Genomic DNA, 17,578 nt, shown 5'->3' with positions numbered 1-17,578 from the left:
CTGATAGACACAGCCTTTGCGTCGACGTTTTGGACTTCAATAATTAATCCCTCCATGGGCTGGTCTCCCAAGGGAACATTGCCTTCTATCACCAGTCTACCCCAGTGATACCCTTCGGTATCCCCATCTGGAACGGCAAGCGCCTGTCCAAGGACACCACCTGAAGTCGTCTGGTACGTCTCCTTCTCGAAAGACATAGCGCCTGTGGGCGTTTATGTTGCTGTACTCGTGGCCGTGGCCGTGACCGCGGCGGAATCAATCAGAGAGGCCGAGCCCGTCACGGGCTTACACTCCCCAATTGAACTGCGCTGCATCCCAGGCACAAGCCCTAGCGAAACATCCCAGCCCGTCACGCCCGCCCAGTAGTGGCAGTACAAGGTACTGTCCTGACAGTACGTCGGATTGCACAAGATGCTGCTCGTCGATGGGGTAGTCGTCACGTTGCCGACAGATGAGCTTGTGGAATTGACGACAGCTTTGGCTGTCACCGGCGATATACCATTGAAATCAATGTCCGTTTTGCTGTCAAGTGTCTCGCCGTCAATGAAAACATTGGTCCAAGTCGTAGAAGCGGCAGCGGAAACGGTGCAGGGCTCAGAGAAGACGGTCTGGGTCATGCCAGGGATCACTCCATGAGAGACGTCCCAGCTAGTGACGCCGCCCCAGTAGAGACACATAGACACCCCGTCCTGGCACCAGTCTTTGATGCAGCTGATCGAGGTGTCGATGGCAGCATGGGAGACGGGGCCGGTAACGGTTAAGATTGTAGCGGGAACTGTGATGACGGGACCGGCGGCGCCGAGGATGGCCGTCACCAGGCTCAAGCCGAGGACGAATTTGCTGAATGGCGACATTGTGTCTTGATGCTGTCTGGCCGACCGCTTCGGGTATGATCTCGATAAGGGGCGAAGAGTCTCTGTCGGCGAGTTTTACAAAGCTAGGAGCGTACGGTACGCATGGTCAATAGTGCCTCGTGAAATGATATGAGGATGAACATGTGAAAGCTTCTCGGTGCCCAGGCGCTTGCCTTCACTTGAACTTGAATAAGTATACTGCTTTCAGGAGTTCGTTCAATGATTCTTTGACAGAAGTCGAAATTTCGAAGGACGATGCACGGGGCTTCAGCCATGGATGGCAGTGAGAAAAAACAGCCAGATGATGCGACTCATACGAATGTGCATGGCAGACGTTCAGGGCATGGAGTTCACACCGTACGCCAGATTTTGCCTCAAAGGTCATCTGGGCGTGACGCGAACAGCTCGGTTGATTCTTGATGAACGGAAGACAATGAAGAACCTGGACTTACTGGCGTATCAAGGGTTGAGGTTTGATCACCGAAAGAGTTCGTGAGCTCAGCAAGCCTGCTTTGTTGGGTGCGTAGATGAAAGAGGCGAGGGCTTTGGCTAGGAAATAGCTGCTCCTCTTGCGGAGAGAAGTTTAGTCTTGCCCCTCCCAGTTATTTACCGTCAAAGCCTCTGAATCATTCCCCTCGATGAACCACAGGTATCAAGTGGACTTAGGGGCAGGCAGGCAGTTGACAATGTAGAAGTAGACAGTATCACCTGGTTAGTAGCGGCTTCCAGGCAGTACAGGCGTGCTGAACGCTTCATTCATCAGCCCTTACTTCGCGGTTGGCTCAGAGATATTGTGCTACATGCTACAAATCCCAGCATCGTCTCATGGGCAACACGGCCTCGGAGGCCAGGAACGGCGCCTAGCGGTTTTCGCAATCGGTTGAGGTCACGAGAGTGTTCGAGGAGAAGAGAATCGGATGACCGTGGCTTGAGGGTGATGCGTGCCGAGTAAGTGACAAACTCAACTTGCAAGGGTTTATGGGAAGGTGAGGCGAGTCGGACCGTTCGGCGAGCTCCGGAAGAAGCACGTCTCGCGAAGCCTCGAAAACCGTGTGGGCGGTATCCTGTACTATCAACGTGCGCTCGAGACGTGGGGGTGGACTGCCAGCTTCGTCCGAGAGAGACGTCTTGTGGCATCGCGACACACCGAATGCGAGTGACAATGGCGCGCGGGCGGTGGGACGATTCGGAAGAAGGATGCCGGCAGGGCGGACATGGGACCATGCGAGTGCCACAGGCCCGAGTTTTCCTCACAGAATCGTAACAAAAAGAGGTAAATTAAGGAGCAGTTGAATCGTCTTCGTATTGTCAACCTGGTTCTATATGGAACAGGAAAGAAGGACATGGTATTCCCTGAGCAGACACGTACAACAGTGCAATTGCACACGTCACAAGAGGAACCCAGAAGCGGATCAGGTGGACAAGGCGCCCGCGGCCTTGAAGAACAGGGTGGCGGTAACTGTCTGGCCCACGAATCAGATGAGAGTGCAGAGAGGAGCAAACTTGCGATTCTCTTTCAATTCTCTCAAAAGACGACATTGGCAGCGACGACGACGCCGGCGTAGTGACCAAGAGTGTCGAAACCGTTGGCACTGGCATTCTCGGCGCGAACGATGCGTTCTTTAGTCTGTAGAGCGTCAGTCTAGATTCTAGGTCCACATATGCGCCCAGCGACATCCGACGTATGGGCTTGTCCAGGGTCTTGTCATCTTTGAGTCTCTGCTGGAGGGGTCGAGTGTTGGCCATGTCACAACTCTTTCTGGCTGCCGCAGAGGCGTAGGAGTGGGAGCCATGGCAATGAAGAAGGTGGCCGGCACCTGAGCGGACAGCTGTGTCAGTGAGAGCGTACGCATACGTCCGTCTCGAATATGATGACTCACTGTGAGGGACGAGAGCCCCGTTTGGCCGAGGCTGAGGCACATAGTGATGGATGATCTGATGGAAGGAGGGACATCAAGGAGGCTTCAACACGTACTGATGCAAGCCCTGGCTGAAGCCTTTAACACAACCTTTCCTGTTCCAGCTCTCAGGCGCCTCTGAAATTCGCAGGCTCCGCATTCGCCGCATTTCTCTGAATGTCGTGGTTCGTCTCTATGGAGAGCCAAGAGAATTGACGTGAGGACAGGTGCGGCTTGCAAGTTTGTGACTTCTACAAAGCAACCTTCAACAAGCTGACTGCAGAGTGGCAATAAACGTGTCGAAGACGGCGAGTTCACATGAAAACTTGACAGTACCGATCAAGGCAGCCGAGCACCTGAGTTCACCCAACTCAGGGAGAATTCTCTGCCACAGGGCTCACCAGAACAAGGCCACAGTTGAAGCACTCATGTCTGCCCGAAGATAGATTGACAGACAGGCCGCATTTATCCCTGGGAATCTTGTCGCAGCGCACATAAAGATGTCCTGGCGCTGTCGGCCAACGGGGTCGTTTGCGGACTTGTTTTTGGAATAGTTGGAAACTCATCTGCATCTGTCATCTTGCTGTGTTCGAACAGGGTCGTATGCGGACTCGCATCTGGGATAGACAGCGCTGATCGAAGCGCAACACGTCAAGTCCGCCACATGGCAGACACATGTTCAATGTTGGCACGCGGCCCGTGTAGTCAGCATCCAGATGTGAAAGAGACAACACGGAGCGCGTCTCGAGATCGCATTGACATCTTATTCAAAGCGATGGGGCTTTTCTTCCTATACGAAGGCGTTTTGAGTTCGAAGCCATCACAACGTGATCGGTTTATTAACAAAGCGACATGTGACGCCATGTAACGACGTGTTGCCCCGTGGTAAAGCCAGAAATCTACGTATGTTGCAGATACGACCATAATGTATGATCTCATATGGTTATGAGTCTGATGAGTCGTAGCGATTGTCTTTGTCAATACGTTGATCAAGGGCTTGTGAAAGCTGAATTCGAGGAGTACCGAAGGTAGGTACCTAGATAGCGCAGGGGGTCCCGGCTGAGTCATCAAGACCACCCCGCTATCGAAGCTCTACCACATGCGAACATCCACATGCCCACCTATCGCGCCCGGTCAACGCGACTTCAACACCAACTCCAGCATCGCGACATCGCGTCCAACGGCAGCGCGTACAGCCACCACCTGTTAACAATGTCACAACCACCGCCCTCAGACAACCCGCCACCGCCTCCCAACCCAGAACCCACAGAAATGGACACCTCGCCAGACAACCCCCCGCGGGACCCAGCCCCCGACGCGCCGCAGCAGCCAGCCGACCAAGACGAAGCAGCAGCAGCCCCCGCGTCGCCCCCGCTCCCCGAGAAACACACTCCCGTCGCGCCGGGCTACCGCGCGGCCCGCTTCATCAAAATGTACGACGAGGCCCTGCGGCGCACGCTGGCCCGCGTAAAGTACGACAACTTCGCCGCCTGCTTCCCGACCATTGCCGCCCACGCGCCCAACGCCCTGCGCAACGTGCAGAAGCAAATGGTCGACTACCTCGAGGACCGCTGCAACGTGCGTTCATCTCTCCTCCCTGCGAGAATCCCCCTTTCGCGTGCGTGTGAAACAGAGAGCAAACACAACATGCAAGATGACGAGGCGCAGAGAGACATCGCATGCTGACGGGTACCACAGAAGGATTTCCAGGCCATCCTTGACGAGAGGGACCTCGTGCGCAAGCTGAACGAGCTCGAGGCCCTCGTCGCCGAGGCGGATCGGCAAAAGGGCGAACACCCAGCCGACGCGCCAGAACCGATACCGTGAGTCCCATTGAGCCCTTGAAACACCAGTGCCGGCGCCCCTTCTTTCAGACCCAAGGAGGCGAGCAGCTGGCTCGAACAGCCCGGTTTCTCCGGATCAAGACATCAGCTGACGGACGGAACAGCCCGCACTCTCTGCCCCCTGAAGCTGTGATCAAGGGCCATCTTCACCCGCCGCTCGCTCATGCCTACTCGCACCTGAGCGCCGCTCTCCAGAACACGCGCATGGAGAACGAGGACCTTTTTACCACGATACAGGCCCAGCGTGCCGAGATGGACGCTCTGCTTGCTGACTTGGACGGCGTCGTTGCTGACATAGATGGCGCCAACGATCTTCTCGGCGAAGTGGCGCCCGAGCTTGCTGCTGAGGCACGCAAGGCAGACAACGGTATTGCAGGAATATAGAATGGAGCTCACTTCTCCTTTCTTCGGTTGTCCGAGACACCCAATACGCCATTGACTGCGCTGTGCACCTCAGCAGCGAGCTCAGATGCGACTTGGGTGACAAGTCAAAGCAAGCCGATCAGGTTGACTGCCATCTCGAAACAGGATTACACGCAAAGGGAAGAGGGACGCCAAGTCCAAAATGGGGCTCGCGCCCCATTGTACACCACGCTATGTATGCTATAATGATGCCCACGACGCCATGACAGCCGCGGCGCGGCTTATATATAATGCCAAAGAGTAACACACCCCAGCTGCCTCCATTCAGTTTGACTTCCCATTCGTGACCGTACTACTTACCATGTGCCCATCTGGCGCCGGAGTGGGGCCTGGGCCATGCAGTAGGGAATTATGCATATTGTCACATCAGGAGTGACGTGCCTCTCTTCGAGCCCACGCTCCACTCCCCATACCGCGGAGGAAAGACTCTCACTTTCCTCCCCGTCTCCCAGTTTATCGTCCATCGCGTGCCTCCTCGAATGACACACTCACTCTTCCTCGGGCTGCGGTATAGCAGGATGGCGAAGCAAAGCCGCGCATACCGCATGTCATCCGCTGGATCCCACGTCTCGCGCGGCGGCGCCCATTTGCCATCGACTTCGCCGCCTCCAGCCGCAGCAACGAGCCTCCGAAAGCTTGCCGACCCGGTTGTCGATCGCCTCGACAACGCGGGCGTCGAGCCCCCAGATGGTACCTGGCCCTGGATCATACCTTGTCCCGCCATGCCCTGTGTACCATCTGACATTTCAGGCGACGGATATGGATCGGCGTCCATGTCGAGGTGCGAGCTCAGGCTCAGACTCGAAGTGATGCTTGGGGAGTACGCCCTCGGCGCGAGCGTCAGCCCGCCTAGTGGTCGTGGCGTCGGGACGGGATAGCTCACCCTCCCCGCGTTCGACACGCGTCGCTGAGCTTGCAGCCATCGTGTCCGTTGAGAACGGGGTACGGACTGATCGGCGGGATACTCGCGTTCGTCGAGGGGGGCTGCTATAGCTATGGCGGCAAAAAAGGCGTCAAGCCAGCGAACAAAGGTGGCAGACTCGAGACATGACAGCAGCAGCTGGTCTGTTTCGAGGCGGAGGCGAATGACGTTTCGTCGTCTATTCTGTTAGTCATTTTGCCCCTTGCCGCTAGGGGTTCTGACCCACGTGTTCATATATGATGAGTACTTACTTCTTGTAGTCGGCAGCAATACCAATGTCGGCGTGCTGTAAGTGGTAGGTCCGCAGAAGGGTCGCTCGACGAGCCCAGGGCGGATTATCGGGAGACTGGTTAGAAGATGCCCACTCGCGTGCGGCGCCCCAGCCCCATTGCGTCCACTCCTTTTTGACGCTGTAAAGCTTGAGACTGGTGCCGCGTAATTGGACAATGACAGTGTGCCAGGTGCGGTCATCGGCGCGGTCCACGGCGTCCTCGAGTTCCATTTTCAGCTCCCAGACGGCAGCGAGATCAATGTCGGTGTGGTATTTCGGCGGCAACTCGATGAGGGCCTGCCTCTGCTGAGGTTGCTGTCGGCGATCATCAGTGACGGAGATGAGGGATGATGCCGGACGCAGAGCCTGTGGTCGATAGGGGGGTGGTGGTTCCGAAGGCGGCCTCGGGTCGGCTGTCATGAGCTGTTGATAGAACAAGTCCTCCTCGACAGAGAGGCGGCGGCCGTAGGCATCATGGCGGGCGGTAGATGTGGTAGAGGATGGAGTAGATGTTGAAGATGAGGAGGATGAGATGGAACGTGAGGCTGCGGTCCAGAAGCCTTCGCCGCCTGCGGCAAAACGAGAACTCATGAGAGTGGCTCCAATGCTATTAGATGACGAGGCGTAGGGGAGAGGAAGCAAAGGTGTGATGGGGCGTGGTAAGGCGAACAGAGGTTGTCCGAGGGTGGTGGTTGGTCCCAGAGGAGCCATCAATCATCATGATGGAGGTCGATGTCGGTGCTTGGATTGAGATTGCAACCCGAATGTAAGTACAAGAGCTGGATAGGCAGGTGGGAGCTGCTGCGGCAATTTCGGCCCGCTCAAGCTCGTTCATCGACTCGATCTAGAAGTAAATTTGGCTGACGCACACGAGGTGGTTTTGGTCGTCATGAGGCTCATTCGGCTGAAAGAAAGCCGCTGGCCAGAGGTTGTGTGAGAAGGTACCGTTGCCTTCAGGTTTGGGTCAATGTTGAGTCTGGGACTACCGTCTTGGCACCAGCCAGTGCTGTCTGCGCAACTCACTTGTCTTGATAGAGCAGGGGACGCGCAGATGGTTCGTTTTCATCAAGTAAAGAAAAGAAATAAGTTTTGCGGCTAAGACGGAAGAAATGTGAGTTGTCGTGTTGCAAGGGCGCGGTGAAAGGCACAGACACAAAGCAAGGTACGGCTGTGGGTGAGCAGCGGAACTGAAGTGAGTCAAGTCATGTCAAGGGTCCATATAAGGTAGGGCGCAATATGACACCTCGGAGCCAGTGACAAATCGCTCAACAAGACACGAGATGGGGGTAGCGTTGATACAGCAGTTTGTTTGGTGAAGATGAAGAGGCAGAAGACGGATGACGGTGGAGGAGTAGTCCAAGAGGAGAAGAGGAGAGAGGGGACACAGCTTCCAGAAGGGGCAGAAGAAGCATTCTAGAAGGATGGGGAAAAGACGAAACAGATCTCGCGAACTCATGGCAATCAGCACGCAGAAAAGTGACCGCGCCAATCGCAGCGAAAGGACCACGACGTGGGCATGGGTCGGGAGGCGCGGAAAGCAGACGGCGGGCAGCACTTCTGCTTGGAGCCATGGTGAGGTGCTTCTTCGGAGGATATTGTGACGGCGGCGGGAGCAGCAGCGACGAACTGTCGTGATCCGCTGGTGCGCGTGGGTGTACATCTACAACCTAGGTAGACGGACTGGGTTCGAGCTGGTGGAGAGGCGAGGCATAGGTTAAAGTTGGATGCTGATCCGCTGGGTGCTGTGATGGATGGTATGGTGTCTGTGAGTGGAGGAGCTCGGGGCCGTGGCATGGGGCCGTGGCCTGGGGCAGTCGCATGGGACAGGAGGGTAGCATGGGGCATGGGGCACGTATGGGGCACAGCGTACATGTACATGGTAAACGTACATGTACAGCGGGTAGGGGCTCCCTACCGGCTATCCTACAAGGGTGGAAGCTTTGAGGCAGGTGCAAAGTTAGGGGGTTCTCCCGGCCGGCGGCCTCGCGGGGGGTGGTCGTAGAGGCCACAGGGGTTGGGTGGACAGGCCAGGGCGTGAGATCTGCTAGGCCCTTCTGGGTAGGTCCTTCTTCATACCCATCTGATCCATCTCAAGCACGACCCAGGCTGACGGCCAGACTGAAGCATTTGATGGGGATACCCGACATGAGAGGCAGGAGATGTCGTGATCAAAGATAGAATAGGGAAGGACAAGTGAAGAACCCACAGCTCGGGTGGATTTCCGAGGTCGCATCAAATCTGGGTCGGCTCACTTCCTCCGCCGCAACTACCTACCCAAGCAAGCTACCTTCCCTTACCTCACCTTACCTCGCAGCATACCTACATGTACATGCTGTCATATGTGCTCCAAGGCCTCTTCTCCCCGTACTCCTGCTGCCGTGCCTTATTGCTTTCCTCTCTTCCATCCTGCATCGCCATTGCCCCCCTCCAAGTCTGGAAATCATGCAGCCACCAAAGGCGGCTACGACCTCCCCCTCCACCATCTCCCTCCCTTGGCACCTTAGTTGCCGATCGCATCTACAGCGGAGTCGCCGTGAGCCTCCTGTTAGACCGTCGTCCCCTTTCATCATCGCACTCATTCGTCGTACCCCATCCTCAACCCCCAGCGCCATGCCCGGATAGCCGCGCGCGAAGCCATGAACGGATATCATCTCCGTTGGATTCATCATCACGGCTCCTCTTTTACAAACCCACCAACACCGACGCCCTAGCAACAACCAAGGCTTGCCTGGAAATGATCGATGCACAGCAACATGGCGTCTGTTGTCTCCTGGGCACCATCTAGTGGCAACGCGCAACTCTTCGCTCACGGGCCGCCTCGTCCTGATGGTCAAGGCAAACCGATGAACAAACATACGAAGAAGAGCTTCAAGTTTCATTCGTTTGACACGATACTCTTCGAACGGCGTGCTCATGCCTGATCCCTGCGACAGCAGCAGCTTGCTAGCATTAAGCTTACCGCTCCAGTTTCTTGGCACCATTGAATCCTTCGCCCAAGGAACACTTCCAGAAGCCCCCCTCGCCTCCCGCCCCCTGTTCCTGTTCGCCGCCGCCCACGCCCCCCCTTCCTCTCAGTTGGACTTCCGCCCGCCCCTCGCCCCTTCATGATGAGCACGACAAGACAGTGACATACCCGCACATCACAGCAAATCGCCTTGCCTAAGCCTCCCACATCTCGAGCCATCCTCCTCCCGCACCTGATTTCTTCTTCTTCTCGTATTGCTTCGTGCAGCGCCGGCATACGACGCTTGTCGGACGCTTGTCGATCTCCCCCTTTTACCCTGAAGCCAATTGAGTCAAGAATCAGCCTGCTGCCAGACAGGGTTTGCCACATGCACACTGCGCGCTTGTGCTACTGTGCCTGCCTACCGTGCTCCGTGTGCCCATGCTCATGTTCGTGCTCCGTGCTCGTGCTCATGCTCGTGCTCGTGCTCGTGCTCGTGACCCCTGAGGGGTTGTCATCAGTCGTTGGCCTCGGCGCCGAAACGGGCCCTGCTGGTCTTGCCTGGTCCGGCAGTTGGACCTGCCACTATTGTACATCTCGCCCGAGAAAGCGGGACAGACGGGCCACCAAGGAGGGAGAATGGAGGGGTCTTCCAAGACTTCTCTCGTCTTGTTCCTCGGACTCGGCTGCCAGCGATCGCCTCGCCGCATCAAGAAGGTGGCTGCGAAGTGCTTGCCCGTTCCCCGAACATGACATAGCAGATAGTAATACACAAAAGATCATAGAATGCCTCGCAATACCAGACTTGACATGAATGACGGACAAAGAGTCGGAATTAGCAATCATCGTCCCTACTTTTCATTACAGCCTCTTTTGCGTCCTGCTTCAGACGTCTCATCTTGATGAGGTAGCTCGCCCATGCTCGCGAGCTTGCCTGCTTGCCTCCAGACGCTTCCTACCCACTATAATACAGCGCCCAATCCCCCTTTCCATCCCTGAAATCCGCCCATTGCCAGGTGGGCAGTCCGCTCACGACGAGCACGCACATATCCCCCCACCCACCTGATTTTACCTGCTTGCCCACCTGCCCTGCGGCGACGACCGCCAAACTCGCCTTCGTCAAATATACACTTTTCGTCGCCTCATTCGTGAGCGGCTGGGCCACCGCCCAGAGGAGAGACATAGAGAGAGAGAGAGAGAGACCCGACGCCTGCTTTGCTAGATTACCCCGTGCTTTTCCCGTCGCCCGCCGCCAGAAAAAGACCAACAAACGGTCGAAATGCAAATGCTGAGTGGCCATGCTCGGGGAGGAACAGAAGAGTGCCCAGGGGTTCGGGGGAAAAAAAACACGCAGAACCTGAGGTCAAGCTGCCCGGAAAATGGCCATCACAACCACGCCCCGTCCGACTCGAACTCCGTGGAAAAGACGACATGAATAAATAAAAAGGGGTTCCGAAAACAATAACCAGCTTTTGTCTTCTCGCAGTCCAAGTACCCTGGGAGGTTACCTGGAGAGAGGAAAGGAGAGGGAGGATATGATCGGGGTGTAGTTACAAGTCGACAGTAAGCGCGCGAGATGCTGCGACTGGTAAGGTAAAAGGTGGAATCGGCATCATCCACCGAACCGTGGGTTTTCATCATGCGTGTGATACCAACCCTCGGCCATGCATGTGCCCTGCAGCGCGCTCAAAGGCTGCCGTTTCTCAAGCGTTGGTGGCAGCCTGCGAGGCGCCACGGCCGCGGGGAGCACCCCGGCCACGGCCCTGTCCGCCGGTGAAGTTGCCACGGCCACCGCCCTGGCTTCCCTGGCGCTGGCCCTCGAAACCGCCGCGTCCGCGGCTGGGAGCGCCGCCACGTCCGGAAGCGTAGTTGCTGCCACCGTATGCGCCAGCCTTGGGACGGCGGGCCTCAACGTGAATTGTCTCGCCGTTGACGGTGTGGGGGTTAGCGGCGGCGGCAGCCTGGTAGCCGGCAGCGGTCGCGAACTCGACAAAGGCGCAGTTCTTCTGGCGATTGACATCGAAGTAGGTGAGCTCGCCGTGGGCGGCGAGAGCAGCGCGGAGGTCCTCAGTCTTGACCTTGTCGGTCACATACTTGACGTAGCCAAGGGTGTCCTTGTTCTCGGTGGGAGGGCCGGAGATGGACTGGGGGCGGTTCTGGCGTTTGGAGTCAGAAACGGACTGCCACTCGGTGGCAGCCTGGGAAGCCTCCTTGGACTCGGTAGGCTGCTGAACGGCGGCGCTGGGCTGAGGGGACGCGGCTGCAGCGGCGGCAGCGGCAGGAGTAGCTGAAGTGGGGGCAGTCGACTTCGCGGCGGGGACAGCAGCCTTGGGGAGAGGAAGGGCGGCCTTGGGTCCGACAGCAGCGGCAGCGCGGCTGGCCCAAGACATGGGCTTGGCGGGAACAGCAGCAACAGGCTTCTCGGCCTTGGCAGGAGGAGCAACGGGAGTCGGGCTGGGGTCGGCAGGCTTCTCAGCCTCCTTGACGTCGTCCTGCGCAACCTCGGCGGCAACAGTCTCCGGGTTCGTCTCAGCGGCAGCCTCAGGCACAGCCTCGACGGGCTCCTCGGCCTTGGCCTCGTCAGCATCGCTAGCAGCCTCGTCAGTGCTGGCGGCAGTCTCCTCGACGGAATCCTCGAGCTTCTTGTCGACCTCGTCAGCATCAATGGCGGGCTCGTCCTTAGTCTCTTCCTCGGCCTCGACGGGAGCCTTCTCGGCCTCAGCGGCGGGGGGGCTGGGCTCAATGTTCACTTGCTCCTCCTGGGTCTCGACGACGGCCTCCTCCTCGCCTTCCTCGTTGACGAAGCGCAGGATATCGTTGACAACGAAGTAGCCGGAAGGCTGCGGTGCGAGGACGAAGGTCTGGACGAACTTCTGGGGCTCAGCAGCCTTGTTGGAGGTCTCGCCGATGACCTGGATGACAATGTTGTCGAACGAGGCCATAGAGTCGACATTGGTGACGCGGACTTTGCAGTCCTGGAAGTCGAGCTCCTTGATACGCTCCTGGATGGCCTGAGAGAAAGAAAACGAGGTCAGACGAGAAACGACGAGGCAGACCAGTGGGGCTACTCACATTTCTACCCACGGACACTGTGGCAACCTCGGCCTCCTTGCCGTAGACGAACTGGGAGCGCTTGCCGTAGAAGAGCTTCAGGGGATTGATTAGCAGGCCGATGACAGCATGGCAGCGTTCAGGCAGGCAACGTACGTGAAGCTTCTCGGGTGTCTTGCTCAGGGTGGTGTAGTACTGCTCAACGAAGTACCAACCGACCTCATCCTTACTGAGGTTGGCGTTAGAAGCCGAAGAGGGAGAGAAATCAGTGGCAGCAGCGACGGACGATTGATCGGCATTGCCCTTGTACTGTTCCTTCTCCGTGAAGTTTCCGTTGGCCGCCATGGTTGCGAACGTGGAATTTCTGATCTGGCGCAACTCGAACCGGGATGATCGGGTCTGACGATGTCGACCGAACCGATGTGGGTGGGATTAGACTCGTTGTACGTAGGCGACGACGAGTGTGCGTATAGCTGCTTCGCTGCATACAGAGTTAGGGCCAAGGGGTCTTGCAGAGATGGACGCAGAAAGGGGCGCCGAGCTTGATGGCTTACCTTGAGGTACGAGGCAGGGCAATCGTTCGAAAGGACCGAGTCGCAATGGGTTGGAGTTCCGTTTCGAGAACAAGGACCAAAAGCCGAAATTATGTAAGGAAGGGTTCCAAAGGCCGCAGCAACGGAAAGGAGGAGGATGGGTGTGGACGTTGGAGGGAGGAGAATGAAGAACAGAGGAGGGCAGGGAGGGAGAGACGTCGGGTATGTGTGCGGGCACAAAGAGATTGTTGGAGGGACGTGGCTGAGATGCAGTCGTGGTGATGTAGTCGCGAGTGATGGACGGACGGGATTGGGATTTGACTTGGGGGAGATAGACGACAGACGGGAAGGGCCTCGGGGGAAGGTGGTGGAAAAAAAACACGCCCGGGTGATCACGCCCTGCCCTGTGCTTTCCCCAAGATCCAGCCAGGAGGACTTTGCACGCAAGGGGGGGAGACTCGGTGGGCACGCTTGGGCACCGCGACGTGTCATGTAGCTGCGAGCTAGGTCAATGTACCATCTAGGCAGCTTAATCATCGCGTCCTTGCCCCACCTGCCGCCGCCTTGCGGTTGCGACCCGTCAAGGTGCGAAGGCCCAATCTTTGACTCTCGAGCTGTGACAGGAGCCGGGAGCAGCTTGGGTGCTCCCTCTAAAAGCTAAGCGCAGCCTGACGGCACACGACAGCGCGCAGTGTGGTCCATGCTTCAACGTGGTCATCAAATGCCATTGGCGTTTTGGTACACGACGCTTGGGGCAGAAGGTCATGTCTCAGAGTAGACTGGAACACCATCTGGCCGGCTCCACCAAGCTCTCAGAGCTTGTACCTCTTATGGCCATGAGGCAAAATCACTCAGATGCTGCTGACCATTACGCAAACAGCGAAAGATCATCGCACCGCGTGAGGCCATGCATGTACCTGGAATTTGCATATCGTGAACGGCATCGACGAGAGGTCGGGCATGCAAAACAATATTCTACATGTTGCTCCTTGCTGCTCGGAGCCCAGGGGTCTATCTCTTACAGAACCTTTTGATAATGCTACAGCCAAGGATGCGGGCCATACTGGTTGATACAGTGCCATCAGTCGGCGAATCCAAACACCTCACTCACAGACAGAGTGTTTGACCTCACACCCGCCAGCGTCACCACGATGCACACCAGATCCACAACCAGCAACAAGACAGCACCCATCATAAACCTCGGGCAGAACACCCTGTACAGCATCAAGTGTCTCCTCAAATGCCCTGCCCAAGCCATGGTTGCCAAGCTTTCGACGGCAAAGAAGGACACAAACGCCGCCAGCGCTCGACTGGCACTCTCCAGCACGCCTTTTCTCTTGGGTCCGACCTTCCACAGCACCACAAGAGGCACCGCTGACGCCGCGATGATCTGCGCACCAAAGTGGTTGAGGGCCACAACGATCGGTGTCCATGGGTAGCGGATCGTGAAGAGCGGGATAAAGGCACTGTCCCACTGAATGCTCGAGGGGGTGGCCTGGTGGCCGGTCTTGAAGTAGGCGAAGTTGCCGAGGAGAGCAAGCATGACAGGGCCAATCGACTCAGCAGTCAGGCCGTTCAGGTCGAGAATCTCCATGAGCGACATCGTCTGCCAGAAGACCAGGGCGAGGGCGCCGCCACCCATGGGCTTCGACAAGAGGATGCAGCCGGCGAGGAGGTTCATTGGCAGGAGTAGATAGCGCGCGCCGTTGGTGTTGCCGTACCCAAGAATGACGACTTTGTTGCTGCCGTCGGGGGCGCGAGACTGCACGACCGATACCAGAGGGGGTGCCCAGACGAAGGCTGTCGTCCCAGCCACAAAGACAAGGGCGAGAACAAGTTGGGCCACGTACACAGCGATTGTCTTGAGCGTCTGCTCAGGGAGACCAGGGACCCACTCGCCGTTGTCTGCAGCATCAAGAACCCAGTAGAGAGCGGCCATGAAGAGGCCAGCCCTGTAGATGTAGCCAATCCAGGTTGGGCCCAGGCCTTCCCATGACCGCAAAGGCACGAGGAACGACTTGATAATAGCAGGAAGAGCAAAAGCAACAACGAAGGGGATGAGAAGCTGCCATCCAGCCGACGTCGAGGATGACGACGAGGCATAGTAGGTTGATGTGCAATAAGGCATCTGCTCCTCGCGGCAAAGCTTGGAAAAGGAGGCTGCCCTGCCCAGAACGATAAAGAGAACCGAGTGGTAGACGGCAAGGGTGCGCTCCACAGGAGAGGGGATGGAAAAGGAGGCGACAGCACTGATGGCGCCAAATGTGGAGATGAAGAAGAGGAGGATTGAATCCTCCCAGATGGTATACGAGTTGGACGCAAATCCAACAGACTGACTGACAGTAAATAGGACAGAAAGCCAGCCCCAGACGGAGGTGGGCAGAATGTTGAGAAGGCCCTTTCCAGCGTCTGTGAGAGCTACAAGAGCGGTCACAATACTAGCGAAAGCAGCAGCCGCCGCTGCATAGGTCAGATCGTTGACGCCGAGGAGCTGAGAGCCGGCAGCCCCAGCGAATGCTCCTGGGATGGCGCCCACAAGAGCCGCAACGACGATGTTCTTGTGAAGCTGCGTATACTCCGGCGAAGCAGCGCCCACGATGCCTTGAAGCTCAAGCTTCTTCTCGGCAAAGTCAAGCTCGATGTCTGTGGCTGCGAAATCCTCGTCTTCGTCGCGGGACGCATATACTAGCAGCATGATGACACCCGCCGCCATGACGATGATGCCCGTGATCATCTTGGGCACATCGAACCGTGCCCAAAGATCCTTGCACACCTGCAGGGTCTCCTCCTGGAAATTCCTGAAAGACTGGTAGGAAGCGGACCACGACTTGGTAGCCCACGCGCTATGCGCCTGGGTCCAGCTCGCATGGGTTGGGCTCGACTTGGACGAGCTCTCCATGCCACGTGCAGCGAAGTAGGAATCTTGGTATCGCTGTGTGCCGGCAGCCGAGATCCGCGAGACGGCAGCTAGGTTGGCCCAATCGTTGCCCTTGACACCAGCAAATGCCTCCTCGATGGGCCCTCCCAGGTTGTTGAAGGGAATGGGGATACCGAGCAAGAGGGCCAACGTAGGCACAAGATCAATCTGGTTGACAGGGCGTTCCTTGCCTGTCGCGGGCGGCTGCACATGATTGGGGTCGGTCCGGCCGAAGAAGGGCCTCTTGCTGTACATCCAAAGCGCTGCCTCAACTTCGTCGTCGGACTCGCCGCCGTGGTCGCCCTTTTCGTCCATGCCGTGATCCCCCATCACAATCAGAACGGTATCGTCATCGATTTGCGTAGATAGGTCGCGCAGCCAAGCATCCATCTGCTCCAGCTTCGCCTTCATGGCGGGGTGATCTGGGCCGTATCGGTGGCCCGCATGGTCGACTCCAAGAAGATGTCCGATGAGGACATCCCATTTCCCCTTGTTCTCGGGCTGAAGTAGGGGCGCTAGGTGATCAATGACACCAGTGTCGACCGTGTGCAGGTCCCAGACGTTGAAACTGTCGTATGCGCGACTGATGTTGGGCTCGAAGTAGTCGGGGAACAAGGACACCCAGGTATCGTCACCAATGTGAACAATGCGCTGCCCCAGGCCCTTCATCTGCATCAGCAGGTTATCCTCCTCGATGGCCGTGCCCGCAAAATTGCTACCCGCGTCGATGAAGGTCGGTAGCGTTCCGGTCGTCAAGCCCTTGAGCCTCTGCAACGTGGCCGTCGGAGGGTCGGCAATAAAGGGCCGGAGAAAGGCGTTCTGCGGCGACTTGAGCGCCGTCTCGTGCAGAAAGGGAAACGCATTGTGGAAGGGCGCATTGTCGGCGACGGGCACGGTAAAGTCGTACCGCAGCGCATCAATGATGACGACGACGGCCTTGTCGAAGGACTTGGGATGCCAGCAGCCGCCCTCGACGGTGCCCATCCCCTTCCAGCTCCCCGCCGGCTCGACAGGCGGCACGGTGCACTCGGACTTTTCGTCCAGCACCATTCGCGTCAGCAGGAAGCCGCTCGTGAAGAGCAGGATGCCCACGGCGTGGATGCAGAGCAGCCAGAGCCAGAAGCCGACGGCCCACCACCAGCGCCGCCCAAAGGCGCTCTTCCGGCGGGCCTCGAACGCCTTGCGCTGGAGTTCGGATGCGTTTGCTTTCGTCTTGGGCGCGCCATCTTGTTGTTGTTGTTGTTGCTTCGCGGCGTCGGTCGCCTCTTTCGCTCGCTTGGCGCGGGCGTACTCCGCCGCGATGGTTTTGTAGTCGGCCGAGGGGGCGGGCTGTTTGGAGTTCGGTTGGGCCATGGCCGGCTCTGGTTTCGTGGCAGGGAAGCAGACAGATAATAGAAGAAGAAGAAAGAAAGAAAAAAAAATAGAGACAGTGTTAGGAGCGGACGGACTGTGCCATGGGAATCGAAAGGGGCTTTGCAGACTCGCCGTGTGCTGGTCAATGGCAGGCAGAGTCTGTAGGAGAAAGAATGGAGTTGTGGAAGGCAGAGAGAGGGTCGCGCCGACGTCGTCCGTGCCGTGACGGGACGGACCCTCAAGGTTGTGAACGTACTGTGGTGTGGGGTCGACGCCCTCGCTGCTTTTACTTACATGAGCTTCTTACCTACCTATGCACCTGACAGTCAGCCAGCTCCTGGGGCTGTCTGTTTCGAGAAACACATCGAAGCAAATGTAGTGATCTTGATGTTGTTGTATTGCACGCAAAGTTTTTGGTTGGTCGATATGGGGAAAAGAACAAAATCTTTCAAGGTTCGTACATCATCAGAGGTCTACAGATAGGTCGAAATACAATCATGCCCGCCAACGCCATTACCCTTCCTTGATGCCGGGACGCAATGCAGATCACGACTGCCCAGCATCGTCA

The 17,578-nt window shown here is 57.3% G+C and overlaps 6 protein-coding genes across 6 annotated transcripts; 1 reads left to right on the top strand and 5 right to left on the bottom strand.

The window, feature by feature from the left end:
* Positions 1 to 212: 212 nt before the first annotated feature.
* D7B24_003878 (uncharacterized protein) lies at positions 213 to 854 on the bottom strand (the record flags this gene model as incomplete). The annotated part of the gene is made up of 1 exon (XM_028638064.1): positions 213 to 854. The coding sequence occupies one exon, from the start codon at positions 852 to 854 to the stop codon at positions 213 to 215; it is 642 nt and encodes a 213-aa protein (XP_028490485.1).
* Positions 855 to 2,379: 1,525 nt separating this feature from the next.
* Positions 2,380 to 2,776, bottom strand: D7B24_003877 (uncharacterized protein; the record flags this gene model as incomplete). Its single annotated transcript, XM_028638063.1, has 3 exons — positions 2,380 to 2,481; positions 2,606 to 2,671; positions 2,735 to 2,776. The coding sequence occupies 3 exons, from the start codon at positions 2,774 to 2,776 to the stop codon at positions 2,380 to 2,382; spliced, it is 210 nt and encodes a 69-aa protein (XP_028490484.1).
* A 1,089-nt stretch (positions 2,777 to 3,865) lies between these two features.
* D7B24_003876 (uncharacterized protein) lies at positions 3,866 to 4,980 on the top strand (the record flags this gene model as incomplete). The annotated part of the gene is made up of 3 exons (XM_028638062.1): positions 3,866 to 4,330; positions 4,451 to 4,575; positions 4,701 to 4,980. 3 exons carry the CDS (start codon positions 3,866 to 3,868, stop codon positions 4,978 to 4,980), a joined length of 870 nt encoding a protein of 289 aa, XP_028490483.1.
* An 8-nt stretch (positions 4,981 to 4,988) lies between these two features.
* Positions 4,989 to 6,803, bottom strand: D7B24_003875 (uncharacterized protein; the record flags this gene model as incomplete). The annotated part of the gene is made up of 3 exons (XM_028638061.1): positions 4,989 to 5,071; positions 5,512 to 6,119; positions 6,193 to 6,803. 3 exons carry the CDS (start codon positions 6,801 to 6,803, stop codon positions 4,989 to 4,991), a joined length of 1,302 nt encoding a protein of 433 aa, XP_028490482.1.
* Positions 6,804 to 10,859: 4,056 nt separating this feature from the next.
* On the bottom strand, positions 10,860 to 12,552 carry D7B24_003874 (uncharacterized protein; the record flags this gene model as incomplete). Its single annotated transcript, XM_028638060.1, has 3 exons — positions 10,860 to 12,167; positions 12,229 to 12,303; positions 12,364 to 12,552. The coding sequence occupies 3 exons, from the start codon at positions 12,550 to 12,552 to the stop codon at positions 10,860 to 10,862; spliced, it is 1,572 nt and encodes a 523-aa protein (XP_028490481.1).
* Positions 12,553 to 13,821: 1,269 nt separating this feature from the next.
* GPI13 (mannose-ethanolamine phosphotransferase gpi13) lies at positions 13,822 to 17,010 on the bottom strand (the record flags this gene model as incomplete). Its single annotated transcript, XM_028638059.1, has 1 exon — positions 13,822 to 17,010. One exon carries the CDS (start codon positions 17,008 to 17,010, stop codon positions 13,822 to 13,824), a length of 3,189 nt encoding a protein of 1,062 aa, XP_028490480.1.
* Between the last annotated feature and the right edge of the window lie 568 nt (positions 17,011 to 17,578).

The sequence above is a fragment of the Verticillium nonalfalfae genome (assembly GCF_003724135.2).
Source record: "Verticillium nonalfalfae strain VnAa140/NRRL 66861 chromosome Unknown scaffold_215, whole genome shotgun sequence".
Taxonomy (NCBI): Eukaryota; Fungi; Ascomycota; class Sordariomycetes; order Glomerellales; family Plectosphaerellaceae; genus Verticillium; species Verticillium nonalfalfae.
Note: the sequence above shows the minus strand (reverse complement) of the source record. Positions and strands in the feature narration are given on the sequence as shown.